General features: G+C 35.7%; 1 protein-coding gene across 1 annotated transcript; it reads left to right on the plus strand.

Moving 5' to 3' along the window:
• The first annotated feature begins 34 nt into the window (after window positions 1-34).
• On the plus strand, window positions 35-17,634 carry LOC124376377. The gene is made up of 26 exons (XM_046835429.1): window positions 35-92; window positions 229-379; window positions 703-812; window positions 3,570-3,732; window positions 3,916-4,025; window positions 4,108-4,264; window positions 6,527-6,639; window positions 6,734-6,893; window positions 7,460-7,578; window positions 7,690-7,846; window positions 8,036-8,148; window positions 8,230-8,368; window positions 9,935-10,044; window positions 10,185-10,335; window positions 10,513-10,625; window positions 10,721-10,880; window positions 11,353-11,471; window positions 11,576-11,732; window positions 11,926-12,038; window positions 12,613-12,772; window positions 13,008-13,117; window positions 13,224-13,380; window positions 14,146-14,258; window positions 14,333-14,492; window positions 16,037-16,168; window positions 17,513-17,634. Exons 1-25 carry the CDS (start codon window positions 35-37, stop codon window positions 16,140-16,142), a joined length of 3,279 nt encoding a protein of 1,092 aa, XP_046691385.1. The 3' UTR covers window positions 16,143-16,168; window positions 17,513-17,634.
• Window positions 17,635-18,176: the final 542 nt, after the last annotated feature.

Raw genomic sequence — 18,176 nt, forward strand, 5'->3', positions numbered from 1 at the left:
GTATAAAGCAGCTGTGAAAGTATTTCAGGGAAGGATGAGAGTATACTTGTTGATCCTGCTGGTATCAGTTTTAAAAGAATCCTCTGGTAAAGGTAATGAAATTAAATACATTAAATCGTGGTCCCAGAATACATTTTCAGCAAACTGTTATTTATTATTGTAAACAATTTCAATAATTATGATGTAAACAACTACTGCAAACATTCTGCATTTTTGGATTATCTGTAGTCCACTTGCCGGCGGTGGATTTGGACTTGATCGGAGATGATGTTCTGTGGATTTACTCCCCTGATGTCCAGCACTGTCAGCTCGCCTGCACACAGCACCATTTCTGCTCATTTTTCACATTTTTCCGGTCTGATTGGAGCAAAGACAACAGGTTTTGTTTTATTTACTGGAGTTCTGGAAATTATGGCCGTTTTAAAGATTTAAGATTTAAATTGCAACTCTATATGCAATTATGAAATATGGATCAGTGATTCCTAATTTTAAAAGAGTAAAGGAATACATAAATATAGAATAAGCAAAGCAAGCTTTTACTGAATAATTTACTGAAATGTCATGTAATAAGGAAACTATTCTATAAGGCATGTTTAAATTAAACCAGGACTTTGGAGTTTATAAAATAAAATAACAAATTTCAAGGAGTTAAAACTACATTTAGTTTTCCACATACACAGTATAACTACTTTGTTTTAAAAGGACATTTTCCTGCTACCTGAAGCACACAACCAGTGGATTTCCCTCAGGGTTTGCAATGCTGAAAGGTGTGACCTCAGGCTTCAAACTCATGCCTCATGACTATGAAACAAGTACGTCCAAGACAATTTTCACAAACCTTAAGTGTAAACAATATTTTAACATGCGAGTACATCACCTTGTGTTATATTTCAAAATTAGATATTTGCAATGCAGGTGTAACTCTGAGCTTATATCAGATGTTAAATCTCATACGTACAGGGATGAGCAGTATTTATGTACATGTATTTCAAATATAAGAGTTTAAAATTTGTGTTTTAGGGTTATACAGGGTTGATGAAACTGGCTTCATATTTTCTATTAAAATATAAGACTGTTTTGTCATTTTGTAGTTTTAAGATACTGTGAAATACTTTGTCTACAACGAAGTCTACATGATGACATCATAAAAATGTAGCCTCTGATTGGTGCCTACTCAGTAGTTTGCCCAGACATGTTGAGATCAGAATAGAAAATTTATCCATATTGAAGAAGGTGGTCAAGATAAGAAAGTGAAGGCTGCCAGCTTTTAAATATGCATCCAGTTATTAAAAAGTAAATATTTCCTCCTTCTTCTTCTTCTTCTTCTTGCGGCTTCTCCCATTAGGGGTCTCCATACCCCCCTGTCATCTACATCTGCCTCTTTCAACTCTTTGAACTACCCATGTCTTCCCTCACCACATCCATAAACCTCCTCCTTGGCCTTCCTCGTTTCCTCCATCCTGGTGGCTCAATCCTCAGCATTCTCCTACCGATATACCCCATGTCCCTCCTCTGCATATGTCCAAACTATCTAAATCTCATCTCCCTCACCTTGTCACCAAAATGTCCTACATGCGCTGTCCCTCGAATAAACTCATTTCTAATCCTGTCCATCCTCGTCATTCCCAACGAAAACCACAACATCTTCAGCTCTGCTACCTCCAGCTGCACCTCCTGTCTTTTACTCAATGCCACTGTCTCTAATCCATACAACATCGCAGGTCTCACCACAGTCCTATAAACTTTCCCTTTCACTTTCACAGATACTCTTCTATCACACATCACTACTGCTATCACTCTTCTCCACCCACTCCACCCTGCCTGCACTCTTTTCTTCACTTCTCTAACACACTCTCCATTACATTGCACTGTTGACCCCAGGTACCTGAACTCCTCCACCTTCTCCACCTCTTCTCCCTGCAACCGCACCGCACCACTCCACTGCCCTCCCTCTCCTTTGATTGCTGAATACTGTGCCGTAATTGAAGTAGCTGTTAGCAGGAACATGATTTTTGCATACCGTTGCATGAATGACTTACACCTAATGAATTATTACATACATATTTATGATTAATTAATTAGAAACTAGTTGCTATGCCATCAGTTGACTTTTTATGAATGACTTGTTTGTCATTAAGTCAGTGTTGCTGATGCAAAGTGGCCCTTCATTACCAAACTAAATAACTAACTAAATTAGGATACAATTGAGTCATTCGCAAACTGTTAAACATTAAACTGTTAGTTAATTTTAAACGAATCATCTGGGAGATTACTGGGACGTGTATGTGTATATTTGATCTGTTCACTGGTTACATATGTCAGATTTATTCCATGACTTAGCCTGAGAAAAGCTGTGCTATCCAACATTGTTTATTTAATCAACTGAGTCAGTGTAATAGTGAAGAGACACAGTAGACTAAATAGGCCAATTTGCACAGAAATGCCATGCTCCTTTGTAAAAGTATTTTTAAAATATAAAAATTTTGATGCATATTTTGGCTGCTCCATTTTGTAGTTTTTATACACTTAAAGATAAGGTATTTGGTATTTTATTTTCATATACATTTTTGATGTATCTTTGCCCAACCCTGCATATGTACAGATAATATAATATAATATATAAGATAAGATAAGATAGGATAAGATGCTTCTGATCACCATCACTGTACCCCGCAACATCATATATCTGCAATAAATGGACATTCAGTGCAACCCAGATGAGGATGAGGTTCCCTCTTTAGTCTGGTTCCTCTCAAGGTTTCTTCCTTATGCCATCTCGGGGAGGTTTTTCCTTGCCACAGTTGCCACCGGCTCGTTCATCAGGGACAAACTTATACTTATAAAGAACATATTCATTTTTTATCACCACATTATCTGTGTAAAGCTGCTTTGAGACAATGTTCATTGTTAAAAGTGCTATACAAATAAAAATGAATTGAACTGAATTAAATTAAATTGAATAAGATTGCATAGGTTTAATTGTTGTTATCACAGTTTTACAGTTGTTATTGCCCAAAAATGAAAATCATTGTTATTGCACTGTTTAATATTCAGTATTAACAATGTGTATTATGGTGACTGGTTCACTGGGAGAAGCTTTGATTGTAAAGTCTAATAGCAGCAGGGAGAAATTACCGTTAGTGTTGCTCCTACAGACATTTAGGATGTAACAGTCTGTCACTGAAGGAGCTGCTCAGAGATTAAACTATTTCATACAGGGGGTAAGAGTCGTTCTCCATGAGCTGTACTGAGCTGTACTGAGTACTGAGCTGTACTGAGCTGTACTGAGCTGTACTGTGCTGGCCTTCCTGATCACCTTATCCAATCACCTCCTGTCTGCCATAGAGGTGCTGGTCCAGCATCAGACCACTCCATAGAAAATGGTTAAGGCCACCACAGTGGTCTTTTGGAGTGCAGGGAGCACTACTGAAGAACTTGTTTTACTCTGTGGTAGCCTTAACCATCTTCTACGAAGTGGTCTGCTTAGCAAAAACAGTTTGCTCTATCCTTTCTTGTAAATGTCAAAGCTGTACATATACTACAAAGAAAAAATACGCTTTATTTTCCAGGTGCCTGTCTGTCATCTACATATCAAGATGTGGATTTCCCAGGGTCAGACTATCTCCAGGTGACCTTAAATACTCCCGAAGACTGCCAGAAGCAATGCACCAGTGATTCAGACTGCCAGTTTTTTTCATACAATACAGAGACCTTTCCAGATGCAGAAACAAGGTAAAAAGGTATATATTCAATACGTAAAGTCAGTTTTGTGTCAGAATCACAAGTTACTAAATCGCACCACAACGTATAATTTCACTATTTATCTCAAGAATATACTGTGTTTAAAGGTTCTCTGTATATCTGTGTATCCCAGTGTATTATTACAAGTTTTTGAAGTTGCTGATCTCTGTGCAGGAAAAAATGCTTTCTAAAATTTCGCTGGACTGTTCCAATACCGTCCGTGCTCAAAAAAACACCTGGTCTAGTGTCAGGGTTTTCAGAATCATTATATAAGACTATAGAAGGTAAGCCATTTTTCTCATTTGTATGCAAAATTGCAGTTTAACATAATTTTTTACTTTTCATGTTATATTAATTCCATCACAGACTGTAAGGAGGAGATTTTTGCCAACACACATTACCGAGGAAATGATTTCGAGAACGTCTCTGCTGCCTCGCCTGAACACTGTCAGTTCCTGTGTAGCGCACATCCCAGCTGCACCCATTTCACATACACAACTTCCAAATATTCCACTGAGCCTGAGTAAGTGCTACTTAGAAAAGGGGGTCTGATAAACTTGTGTAAGATATAAAGTATACATTTGAAATGAATGGCAATTAAAAAAAATGAAACACACAGTAATTAAGCCGAGTTTGAATAAAATTGTTAATAGTAATTAATATTTTATTATATATTATATAATAAGTAGTAATTTATTGCAATTTATATTGTATAAAAAATTATATAATATGATAATTTATAAATATATATTTATTTATATATTAGGGGTGTAACAGTACATAAAAATCACAGTTCAGTACGTACCTCGGTCACGGTTTAAGTCACGATTCAGATTTGTGATCATCAACATTTGAAAAAGTTAAAACTATTTCAAATAAAATGCCTGCTTGGTTAAATAATATATAAAATAATATTTTATAATATTTTATAAAAAAAAATTAATAAATCAAATAAATGCAATTCACTTTTTATTTTATTGATTTAAATTGAGTAATCATTGAAATTGGCAAAAATTAAATTAATTCAATAAAATTATAAATCAATTAAATAAATGAATGGAAGAAATTTAATTCAATACTTTTGTTAGACCCCATTTGGTTAATACAGATGTGGATGTAAGTGTGTTTGTTTTACATTTAATATTTAATTATCTAAAGATATGATTATACTTAACTATTCTACTTATTTCAGCATACTTTACCAAATGTCTTTCATTCCTTGCATCCTTCATTCATTCACTCCGTCGATATGTGAAATTGTCAGAATTTCCTCTATTTAGAGAAATATTCGAGGCTGGACATAAACGCTAAAGAATCCAGTGCTAGCGTTAGCCGCTAGCCATGTCCTGGTTAGCACCAGGGTACTGTTACACCTCTCATGGTCTTAATCTTATGATTGCTATACATCAAAATGTAATGCATTTTTAGAAATGAACCGAACTGTTATTGAAGAAGAGGAATGTTTGTACAATACAGAGCTGAGAAATCTTGAATCTCATCAAAAGTCTGTGAATGTATACTAATAATTTAGAGCCAGCAATGCTTTGGAAACTTTCAGGAAACTGGTTTCATCTAGTTCTAAATACTTTACATAAAGGATGGTTGGAGCAGTGAAAAGACAATATAACATACTATATATTTTAATCCAAATTTTGTATTTGAACAATATAACAAATAATCAACAATGTATGTTGGTGGGGTAAGAGCTAAAGCAGGTAAATGCAATAGTTTTAAAACAGGAAGTGAATGATTTACAGTCTTGAAAGAAACACTAAGATCACAAATGAGGTGTTAATAAGCAGCGTCCCTTCATTTCAATTAATCATCCTGTCAAGTTCTTTAATGTAGAAAGTGGACTTCATGATACAGCTGTCCATGTGTTTGGGTTCATTCTCAAGTTCAGAACTGCAGGTTTGGGGCTTATCCACTTTCAAACACCCCCCTGGCCTTTCCACCAGTGTTTAAAGGGGGATATGCCCCAACCTGGCAGTGTTTTTTACCAGACCCTCTTTTCCAGAGCAACATGCTCTGAGCGATTTAAATCGCTGTCAATGAAAAAATAAACACTGGTTTACAATGTTGCAGACTTATGATACATCAGGCTAAAACTCTATTGAGAGGAATTATAGAACACTTTAAAAAAAAATGCTACTGTAAGTGTTTCAGGAAGAGGTAGCAAAGGTCTTCACCTGACTTAACTATTTGGACATCTAAGGGAATTTTATTCGACCACTTTATTGCCAGTAGAGAGAAGAGTCTTAATGAATCCCTACCTCTTATCCTGAGCGAAGGTGGGACCAGTCGAGAAGTGCAAGAATATCTGAGGCAGTGTGGTGCAGTTAAAGATGAACCACTTACCCCTGCAATGTTGGACATAAAAATGAACCCCTCATGTCAGCCCTTTATTTAAAAATGTTTTAATATGCTGGAGTGAGCAAATACTTAAAAAATATAATAAGGTGTATTCTGTATTCAGCCTGTATTGTTTTAGATGCCAGATAAGAATATCATCATTTGAAATAACATGACTGTGCAGCGAGGGAAATTCTAGCTAATCATAATATCTAACATTATGTAGTTTGCTAATGAATAATTAAAAGTTAGTTATATCCATGACTATACCCATATATATCAATTCAGTGTTCTGAAATTTAACAATGTCTTTAGTTATAAAATGGCATGTGCCATGAAATAAATCTTTTTACAGTTTTAGATAAGTAATAAAAAGTGTTGATATCTTTTACTCAAATTCTCTGACTATTGTCAAACTGATTTTTCCTAACAGGATCAAAATGCATTGCTTCATGAAGCATACACAGAACGTAAGCCAGCTTTTGCCTGTCAGAGAAGAAGAACTTTTTTCTGGATTCCCCACACGAAATTGCAAGCCTTCAAATGGTTTGATTTGTTTCTACTTGAGCATGCTAAGACTCTACAATGTAACTGATCATGCTTTGCTTGGTCTTCTCTTAATTTGGTTTTTCTTCCAAAGTTTGGGCAACAACACGCTATGAAGGCCTCCACTTCTTTGGCCATGATTACCATGATTTTGAAGCTGACTCATTGGAGAACTGTCAAGAAATGTGCACAAAAGACCCAGACTGCCATTTTTACACTTATGTCCTTCCATTTTACCGTGATAAGAACATCAGGTAAAGATATAAAATTATATTTTAGTTCTGTGAAATAAGCTCAGTCAAAAGCAAAAACTTGATAAAACTTGGGTTTAGAGGGATTGGAAAAGAGGAAATTAAAGGCAGGTGTAAAATCAACTTAAAAAGTCTTTATTTCCTTATGTTTTTAGTTGCAATTTTTCAGTTTCAGCACACACACATACATAGCTCTTTGGGCATAATGGTGCTTTAGTGGTTAAATAAGGCTTTGGTAAATTTGGGTCTGATTGTAGCCTAATGGTATGTACCGCTTGGACACTCACCCGAATACAGTACGAGGTGGTATCAAAAATTTTGGAGACTAGTTTGTGACACGTGAACAGATGGCAGCACAAGGCTGCACACACAGTCACAGGGAGCACCGGACATCATAAGTCAGTGTGTCAAAAGACATCATCCTGTGTGCACTGGAAGCAGTGCAACTGGTGCTATTCTTACCATGTGCGTTACCACATTTGCGATTTCCCCCAGCTCCATCCATCATTCATCCTGTGCCATTATCCAACTGCATTCTTACAAGTTTAAAATCTCTGATCTCTGTGCAGAAAAAAGTGCTTTCTAAAATTCCGCTGGAATGTTCCAATACCATCATCGCTCATACAAACATCTGGTGTAGTATCAGGATTTTCAGATTATGTGCAAAAAACTACTGGATTTAAAGAGAGTAAGTCATTTCTCTCACGATCTGTTAGTGTAAAAATCGAAAAAATCCTATAATTAATGCTATAATTTTTATAAATAAAATCACTTTTCTTTTTTTCACCTTCCGTCACAGAATGTAAGAAGGAGATTTTTGCCAACAGACATTACCGAGGAAATGATTTCGAGAACGTCCCTGCTGCTTCACCTCAACACTGTCAGTTCCTGTGTAGCACACATCCCCGCTGCACCCATTTCACATTCACAACTTCCAAATATTCCACTGACCCTGAGTAAGTTCTACTTAGAAAAATTATACTAGACTAATTGTCATCTACACAGCTGAGTTTTTTTTGCTGTATTTTTTCACTCTTAGTCTTTACTCTGAAATGCATTTTAAAAAAAAGAGTCAATAAAATAACCCTAACCCTAACCCTAACCCTATGATTTAATAAATAACTTGAACCCGATTTCCCTAACAGGATTAATATGCATTGCTTCTTAAAGCATACACAGAACGTAAGTGAGCTCGTGTCTGTTGGAGAAGAAGAACTTTTTTCTGGATTCCCCTCACAAATTTGCAAGCCTTCAAATGGTTTGTTTTCTATTTAAACAGTTAAATCTATCATCCTTCGCCTGGTCTCCTTTGAATTCTATTTTCTCCTTTAAATTTCAGCAATAAATTACAATGAAGGCCATGTTTACCGTGATTTTAAAACAGACACGCCTAAGATCTGTCAAGAAATGTGCACAAAAGACCCTGACTGCCATTTTTACACTTATATCCTACCTTCTTACCATGATGAGAGTTTAAGGTAAATATATAATATACTCTGTATTATAAAAAAACAATACACGGGGGGGTATTCAACGCGTCAACAATTTTATTTTAATTAAACCACAGTTCCAATGCAGCATTTTACTTTCAATTTTGACCAGACTTTGGTATTAATCCTAATATTACAATCCATAAAAACATTATATATTAAAAAAGTGGATAGATTTAATTATGTACTTCTACTCTACCTCCTATCTGTGCATTTTGAAAGGTTACAAAAAGGCTCACCAAACTCTGAATGCAGGTATACAAACATCCCATAATGGGTAAAGGCAAAAAGCTCTACCAAGAACTTTGCAACCAGATGGTTCTACTGCAGAACACTAGCACTGCTTATGGACAGATTTCACAACTGTGTTCCTTTAAGCACCTCTAAAGCCATTATCTGCAAGTGGATAGAACCTCAACATTCCCCTATCAACCAGCCACACATAAAAGAAAGATTTCTAATCAGGAAGTCAGATGGACCACTTATAAGGAGCTCTAGAAAGACTTGGAAGCAGCAGGTGCAGTTGTCACAGAAAAAAAAAACTATAGACAATGCACTTCACTGCCATGGTTTTTAATGAACACTCAACCCGGAAAGCTCTATTATTAAAGAAAATGCATGTTGTATCTTGTTTGAAGTTTGCTACACAACATTTGAAAATGCCAGTTAATTACTGGGAGAACGTATTCTGGTTACATGAGACAAAATTGAAGTATATGTCAATAATGACACATGCCATGTTTGGAGGAGAAATTGCTCAAGTTTTGAGGTGGAAGCATCATGGAATGCTCTGTTTCTCTTGGCATGGTACTGACAGAATCTATATAATTGAAGGGAAGAGGAATGAAGGCATGTTTTAGGAAGTTCTTACGACGAATCTTGTGCCATTCAGCTTTGGCCTTCCAACAGGACAATGATCCAAAAGATAAAACTGCAAATAAAAGTTATAAATTTACATTACATATACGGCATTTGGCAGACACCCTTATCCAGAGCGACTTACAACTGAGCAGGGGAGGGTCTTAGGGCTTTGCACAAGGGCCCAGCAGTGGCAGCTTGGTGGTGGTGGGATTTGAACCTGTGATCTTCTAATCCAAAGCCCAATGCCTTAACCACTGAGCTACCACCTTCCTTGATAAAGTAAATAAAGTTGTTGGCACTGAAGATCAAGATTTGCAAAAGAATATAATACAGAAAATCAAGTTTAATAGACAGGATGTTTAAAAGAATGGGACAAAATGCAACCTGGACACTGTCAGCAATTAGTTCATCCAGGAAATTTCTTGAAGCTTTCATTGCAGAGAAAGGCTTTTCCACCAAGTATTAGTTACTAATGATTTTTTCGGAGTTAATACTGATATCAGGTCAAAATTTCATGTGAATTGCTGTATAAATGCTGTACAAAACTTGTGAGTGGACATTATGTAAAAGATTTGGTTTAAGGTAAGTATTAAGAGACACTGAAACATACCACTTCACTTGTTTACGATTTTTGTAGTAACCCAATTATGTATTTTTTTTTTTACAAGTTTGAAGTTGCTAACCTCTGTGCAGGAAAAAATGCTTTCTAAAGTTCTACTGGACTGTTTCAACACCATCAGTGGTTTTAAAAACACCTGGTGTAGTATCAGGGTTTTCAAATTCACAGTATAAGACTAAAGAGGGTAAGCAGTTCTGCTCATGGCATTCCTGTATGTTGGCATATACCGTAATTCTGTTATTCTATAAATATTATAATTCATTTTAGAAATTCAATAAGCATAATCATATTTTTTACTTCTCTATTCTTCAAATTCCATCACAGAATGTGAGATCTTTGCCAAAACACATTACAGAGGAAATGATTTTGAGAACGTCCCTGCTGCTTCTCCGCAACACTGTCAGTTCCTGTGTATCACACATCCACGCTGCACACATTTCACATACGCAACTTTCAAATATTCCACTGACCCCAAGTAAGTGCTACTTACAAAAGGATTCTGATAAACATATGTGTAAGATTTAAAATAAAACCCCATAAATAGGTGCATCCAAACAGTCTGTGTGTCCATGTAAGATTTTATTTGTTTTTAACAGTAATTGAAATGTGAAAAATAGAAAAAAAAAATGGCATAATTGATTTTCCTTTTCAGGATCAAAATGCATTGCTTCCTGAAGCATACACAGAACATAAACCAGCTTGAGCCTGTTAGAGAAGAAGAACTTTTCTCTGGATTCCCCACACGAAATTGCAAGCCTTCAAATGGTTTGATTTGTTTCTACTTGAGCATGCTAAGACTCTACAGTGTAACTGATCATGCTTTGCTTGGTCTTCTCTTAATTTACATTTTTATTCCCAAGTTTGGGCAACAACACGCTATGAAGGCCTACAGTTCTTTGGCCATGATTACCATGATTTTGAAGCTGACTCATTTGAGAACTGTCAGGAAATGTGCACAAAAGACCCAGACTGCCATTTTTACACTTATGTCCCTCCATTTTACCATGAAAAGGACATCAGGTAAAGATATAAAATTAGATTGTAATTCTGTTAAAAAAAAGTAACTTGAAAAAAGACAAGATAAAATTGAAAACCTGCATACTTAGGAGCAGTGGTTATTTATTTGTTTGTTTGTACGTATGTTTGTTTGTTTGGGAATGAAAGGATCATGCAAAAAAAAATATATATATATATTTCATGGTTTAAGTTTGGAATCAAAAGTAAGTTTAAAATGAAACTAAAATCCGTAAAAAATAAATTAAAATAAATTAAATATTTATTAATTAAATATATGTGCTTAATTGTTCTCTGAGAATGTGTGTATACTAGTGCATTTCTACAAGTTTCACTCATTCCATAATTTTCATTTGTAATTAGAATTTAGCACAGGTGTAAAATCGTTACCACTCACTTCCCTCGATCTTCCCTCATCGCCCTCCATTATCTTGTACAGTGCATTTTTACAAGTTTCAAATTTCTGATCTCTGTGCAGGAAAAAATGCTTTCTAAAATTCAGCTGGAATGTTCCAATACCATCATCGCTCATACAAACACTTGGTGTAGTATCAGGATTTTCAGATTCAGTGCAAAAGACTACTGGATTTAAAGAGAGTAAGTCATTTCACTCGTGATCTATAATTCCTATAATTGATGCCATAAATTCTTAAAAATAAAATACATTTTTTTACATCACTTTTCATCACATTCCATCACAGAATGTAAGGAAGAGATTTTTGCAAAGACACATTACCCAGGAAATGATTTTGAGAACGTCCCTGCTGCTTCTCCTCAACACTGTCAGTTCCTGTGTAGCACACATCCCCGCTGCACCCATTTCACATACACAACTTCCAAATATTCCACTGACCCTGAGTAAGTGCTTCCTAGAAAAATTAGACTAATAAAGTTCTTACCATCTGTAAGATTTAATCCAAAAAAACAATTTCTGTTTGTCAATTATTTTTTTTACTCCTAGTCTTTACTTTGGAAGCCCGAAATGCATCACAAAAGAGTTCAACCCTATAATTAAATGCCTGGAATAAATTAACCCTGATTTTCCTTACAGGATCAATATGCATTGTTACATGAAAAATACCAAGAACATAAGTGAGCTTGTCCCTGTTAGAAGAGAAGAACTTTTTTCTGGATTCTCCACACAAAATTGCGAGCCTTCAAATGGTATGTTTTCTACTTGAGCATTTAAATCTAAACTATATAGAGAAAAAGATTTGTATGTGAATTTTAAACATCTAAGTCCACATTTGTTTTTATAATACCACCACTTTTCTGGGAAGATGTTCCACTAGATTTTGGAGTGTGCTTGTGTAGATTTGTGTTCATTCATCCACAAGGGTGTTAGTAAAGTCAGGCACTTATGTAGTTGAGGTGAGGAGGCCTGGGGTGCACTCAGAGTTCCAATTCATCCAATTCATGTTTAAAAGGGTTGAGGTCAGAACTCAAGAGCAGGTCACTCAAAATTTTCCACTCCAAAACCATGTAAAGCATATATTCATACAGCTTTGTGTACAGAGACACTGTCATGCTGGAACAGGTTTGGATCTTCTAGTTCAAGTGAAGGGAAAATGTAATGCTACCGGACCAATGACATTTTATAAAAATGTTTGCCTCTAACTTTATGGTAACTGTTTGATGAACAATAAAATATGGCTGGAAAAGTCAGGTGTTCAAGTACTTTTGTCCATATAGTGTATCATGCTGTGCCTGGGTTCCTGTTTTTTTTTTTCTTCAAAAGGTTGGGCAACAACTCGCTATGAAAGCCTCCACTTTCTCGGCCATGATTACCGTGATTTTAAAACAGAGACGTCTGAGATCTGTCGAGAAATGTGCACAAAAGACCCAGACTGCCATTTTTACACTTATTTCCTTCCTTCTTACCACATTGAGAGCACAAGGTAAATATATAATAAGGTAATATATATAATCTGTGTAAAAAATCTATAGTGTAATGTTTTTAGTTAAAAAAAGAATACCTTGTCAAACATTTTACATAAAGCTATTTTTAAAAGAACATCTCCTCTTATGAAATCTCTAAAAAATGCCACTCCACTGTTTGTGCACAATTTCAGTAGAAACCCGATAGTGCAATTTTTTTTTTTTACAAGTTTAAAGTTGCTGATCTCTGTGCAGGAAAAAATGCTTTTTAAAATTCCACTGGACTGTTCCAATACCATTAGTGCTCAAAAAAATACCTGGTATAGTATCAGCATTTTCAAAATCACTGCACAAGCCTAAAGATGGTAAGCAGTTCTCCTCCTGGTATGTGTTGGTATATACCATAATTATATAAATATTATATTTCATTTCAGAATTTTGATTAACAATCATTATTAAATTCCATCACAGAATGTAAAGAGGATTTTTTTGCCAACAAACATTACAGAGGAAATGATTTTGAGAACGTCCCTGCTGCTTCTCCGCAACACTGTCAGTTCCTGTGTAGCACACATCCCCGCTGCACCCATTTCACATACACAACTTCCAAATATTCCACTGACCCTGAGTAAGTGCTACTAAGAAAAGGTGTCTGATAAACTTATAAGACTTAATGAATGAATCCATAAATAATTTGATCCAAACAGGTTATATTTGTCAAATATTATAGTATAACTTCTCTGAAATTCTTTCCTTAGGAAGAAATGTCCACTTTGGAGCCATTTATGTAAATTATAAATAATATGATGCAAACTAGAGCAACATATTCAGAGATTACAGACAATCTAGTAGAGCATGATGTGGGGCGGTGCGGGGCGCGGCATCACGGTGTGGGGCAGAGCAGTGTGGGGCAGGGCGAGGTGGGCTTCTTCTTTAACGAGTGTGTGAAGACTTTGTGCATTGCATAACTGTAAGAAGAAAGTGTGTGTCAGACTCCCATTTACTTTCACTCTCTTGCTGCATGTAGTCCAAGCATAATAACTTACATTATTTTCTTTCTTCCCAGTCAATAGCTTGCGATAACACAATCTGCTCATTGCTATGGCTTATAAAAAAGATTAATTATCAGAAATAAGTTGTAAAGGGTGGAGTGGGATGTTTGTACACTACAAAAGTCTCATATTATCTAATCAGTAAAACGTTTTAGGAAGTTGGTTTTCATCTATAATTCATGTCCTGAATACATTACATATAGACTGGTATCTCAATATTTTATTTATGTATTTATTTTGGCCTTAGGGCTAATGATCTGAAGGGCAGACTGAAATGCATTAAAAAAGGTAATTTAAAGGTTAAAATGCCCTGAATATTAAAAACCTGATTTTCTTTACAGGATCAATATGCATTGCTTCCTAAAGCATACACAGAATGTAAGCGAGCTCGTGCCTGTTGGAGAAGAAGAACTTTTTTCTGGATTTCCCACAAGGAATTGCAAGCCTTCATATGGTTTGTTTTGCACTTGGCCAGTTTAATTAATCATACATTGCCTGGTCTCTTCTGAATTTTTTTTCCTTCTCAAGGTTGGGCAAGAACACGCTATGAAGGCCTTCATTTCTTGGGCCATGATTACTGTGATTTTAAAACTGACACGTCTGAGATCTGTCGGGAAATGTGTATGAAAGACCCAGATTGCCTTTTTTACACTTATGTCCTACCTTTTTACCATGATGAGAGTATAAGGTAAATATATAATAGTACTGTATTACACTGCTCGAAGATATTACGGGAAGACTTAAATCATACGCTGGATCACGTTTAACAAAATATGCAGGATGAAAATCTTTTTTACACTGTTTAAATTATTGATAATGTGACAGTGGTCAGTGGAAACAAAACTCATCAACCCATTGAGGGCTGGTTTTGAAATCAGACCAAAAATCTAAAGTTAAAGATTTAAATTAGTCTGATCCAACTTGCATAAATTTCATTAGGGCAGCTCATGATGTAAGTGAATAGTTTATATGGTCCCTACGTGCCTGTATGCACTCCCGACAACATCTGGGCTTGCTCCTGATGAGATAGTGGATGGTGTCCTGAGGATTCTCTATTTCCAGACCTAAATCAGGGCACCAGAGCTCCTGTACAGTCTGTGGTGCCACTTGGTGGCGTTGAATGCTCCGATATACAATGTCTAAGAGGTGTTCATGACACAAAGTAGCATATACTGGTCCTGTTGTTAAGTTGTTAAACTTCTACTACTGTATCTAGCTCTCCTGATGTAATGGGCTGCTTTCCGTTTTCCGTTTCCGTTTTTGTCTGTTGCCACCACCACCTAAACATATTTTTTTGGGGTTGTCTTGCTGTTGCCTTTCCATTGTACCTAATATCACTTTCATTTGCATCAAAGCATGTGATTCAAAATCACTTCTTAATCCCAGGCTCATACTGTGCGATTTTTATAGTCCCTTGAGATTGTGGCTTGTCAGACTGTAAGTGATCCACAGGTCACTCTGTAGGATCTCAGTTGTCATAATGTCAGACTGTACAACAGTCAAAATCTGATGTAAACCAAAAACTGATGTCCAAAGTTTTACATCATCAATCCATGATACGTTCAGACTCGCGTTCTCTCACTATAGCTAGCAGCAAACAAAAACAATCTGCAGCGTTAATTTTGTTCATGACTCTCCTTTTCCTTCCATACGTTTCTCTTCTTGCTGTACTGTCCATCTGACTCATTTCAGTATTTTTTTAAGTTGTCACGTCATCAGGCTTGGTGCTCCTATTGGTTCTTGGTTTGACGGTTTTCTGAGAATTTCATTGGAGGAAAAAAATGATTGCGACGGCAATTAATTAACTGTCTGTGAACATGTTAAACCCGCGTTTAAAGACTACAGATTTTATCCTAGGATAATAGGAATCTTTAAGGATTTTCAAAATATGATAAAAAATCACACAGTGTGAGCTCAGCTTAGGTGGACAAATTTGTATCCCTGAAGAAATTGGCTTGTTGTTATACTTTGATGATTATATATTTCTAAAAGATCATTTTTTAGCTATGTATATTCTATTAAATATATGATAGTATTATAGAAATGTTGTAAAATAGGCTCATTTGAATAACTTTAACTTGATAAAGAAGCATAAAACAAACCTAAACATTTATTTCATGAAACAAATATAATTATATAAATATAATAACCTACTTGTTTTATAACACTGACTGATCTATATGTGTGTGTTTGTTTTTTACATGTGTTTTTAATCTATTGGTATTATTTCAGGCATGGATGTTACCTAAAGAAAATCATGACTCTACCAAGACCTGAAAAGGTGGTGTATAGTCATGGTGTGGTATCCGGCTTCTCCCTGAGGAACTGTTTAAACTAGTGAGGTGTAATCTACAGGACACAAAGGTTTGTTTAAGTTACAAAAAATCGAACCCACAAAGTGATTTCTTTTGTTTTGCCAAGAAACTACAGACAATGAAAGGACAACAACCAGTTCAAGAATTGTTTTATTTATATAGTGTGTCTTATAATAGTAAAATTAAACTAAATATTTAGTCTAAAAAGCTGTTTTCAGGGTTCAGTCATTTTTATTGTGGGCCTGTCTGTGCCTCCAATTGCCCTCATTTCACATAGGTCAGTGATGTATGGGATCAGTAACAGCCACTATACACAAGTACTTACATAAGAGTATATATTTATTAATGTGTTGCCTAATATCAGCCATCTACTATAGAATATTTTGAGTATAGACTTAATAGAATGGAATAGAATTTGAGATTATGCCTGTAGGTTATGTTTCAGACATGTTCACAGACGCGTTCATGAATAAACACAAGACAATTTGTTGAATGCCAACGGACACGGGACATGAAATATGCATTTGTGCTTATCTTTGGTTATTTCACTTCATGTTGATTTTATTTAAGTGTTTTGACAGGCAGCTATTTTTTAGGACATAGAAGATTGTCCTAAACCACTGCAAAAATCACCAGATGCTGACAGCATGATTGGATAGCAAAACTTGTAAAGAAGAAAGATTTTCTGAAGGCAATAATATTTAGTGATGATTGGTCATTTGAAACAATGCTCTTACAGACACAGAGTCCCACCACAGCTAAGAACAAACACGCAACCACTGACACATACTGACCTCCCAAATACAAGTAGTTGGTAATAGTGATCAGTGACTGCTCACTAATTGGTGGTTAGTGATTGTCATTAGGGAACAATGATGATCAGCAGTTGGTGTTTAGGAACACTGGTGATCAGTGATTGGTATTTAGGAACAATGGTGATCAGTGATTGGTATTTAGGAACAGTAGTGATAAGTGATTGTTGTTTAGGAACAGTGATCAGTGATTGGTTGTCAGGAACAATAATGATCAGTGATTGGTTGTAGGGAGCAGTGGTGATCAATGATTGTTGGAAGCAGTGGGGATCAGTGAATGTCATTCAGGAACAGTGGTGATCAATGATTAGTTGTCGGGAAAAATAATGATCAGTGATTGGTTGTAGGGAGTATTGGTGATCAGTGATTGTTGGAAGTAGTGATGATCAGTGATTGTTGGAAGCAGTGGTGATCAGTGATTGTCCTTGGGGAACAGTGGTGATCTGTGATTGTTATTTAGGAATCACTTCCTTTGTCACATTTTATGTCTATTATAAAATCTCACACCATATAATTATAACGAAGAACATTTCAGAATGTTGATTTGTAATCATCATGTGATTTCTTTTACTTTGTTTCAGGAAGATAATTCCTGTTGTGTCCAATGAGAGAACTGAGAACCAAGAAAAGCTGTCTGTGAAATAATAGCACTGTATGAATATAAAATCCTATAATCAAATAAAGGCTGTTGAATCTAATGCCACCGTGCCTATACTGAGGAGCATCCTTTTAGCTGAATATGACTTTGTTACAGACAGTGTACACAAACAGCATACAGAAAAATAGATCTCCTAAAGTTAATTAGTTGTTATCAATTTTGGACCATTTTGAAGGCATTGCAGGGATTTTTTGTATTATATACTGTATGCATTTGAAAACAATATTGGGAAATGTAAAATCAAATTTTGGTGTCTACTGAGAAATGTGCAAATCAGTGAGTCTCTTTATTTGCAAATTGTAAATACAGTGGAACCCGGTTATGTCAATGTCCTAGGGGGTTGCCAAAAAGCATAGAGGTAACCGATGTTCGAGATAAACGAAAATCAAAATGGCGGCAATATATTAACGTGCTTGAAATTTCTTTATGTAAATGATGTGCGTTAATAATTAAAAATGTGCATGCACGTGTTTTTGAAGGGTTTTTTTTACACAACAGCGTTGATGAAGGCATGCTATAAAAATACATTCAGTACATGTTTATCTGTCAGGAATCCACCTGCCACGCCCCCTTCGGCCCCCTTCAGC

The sequence above is a fragment of the Silurus meridionalis genome, chromosome 22 (assembly GCF_014805685.1).
Source record: "Silurus meridionalis isolate SWU-2019-XX chromosome 22, ASM1480568v1, whole genome shotgun sequence".
Lineage (NCBI taxonomy): Eukaryota > Metazoa > Chordata > Actinopteri > Siluriformes > Siluridae > Silurus > Silurus meridionalis.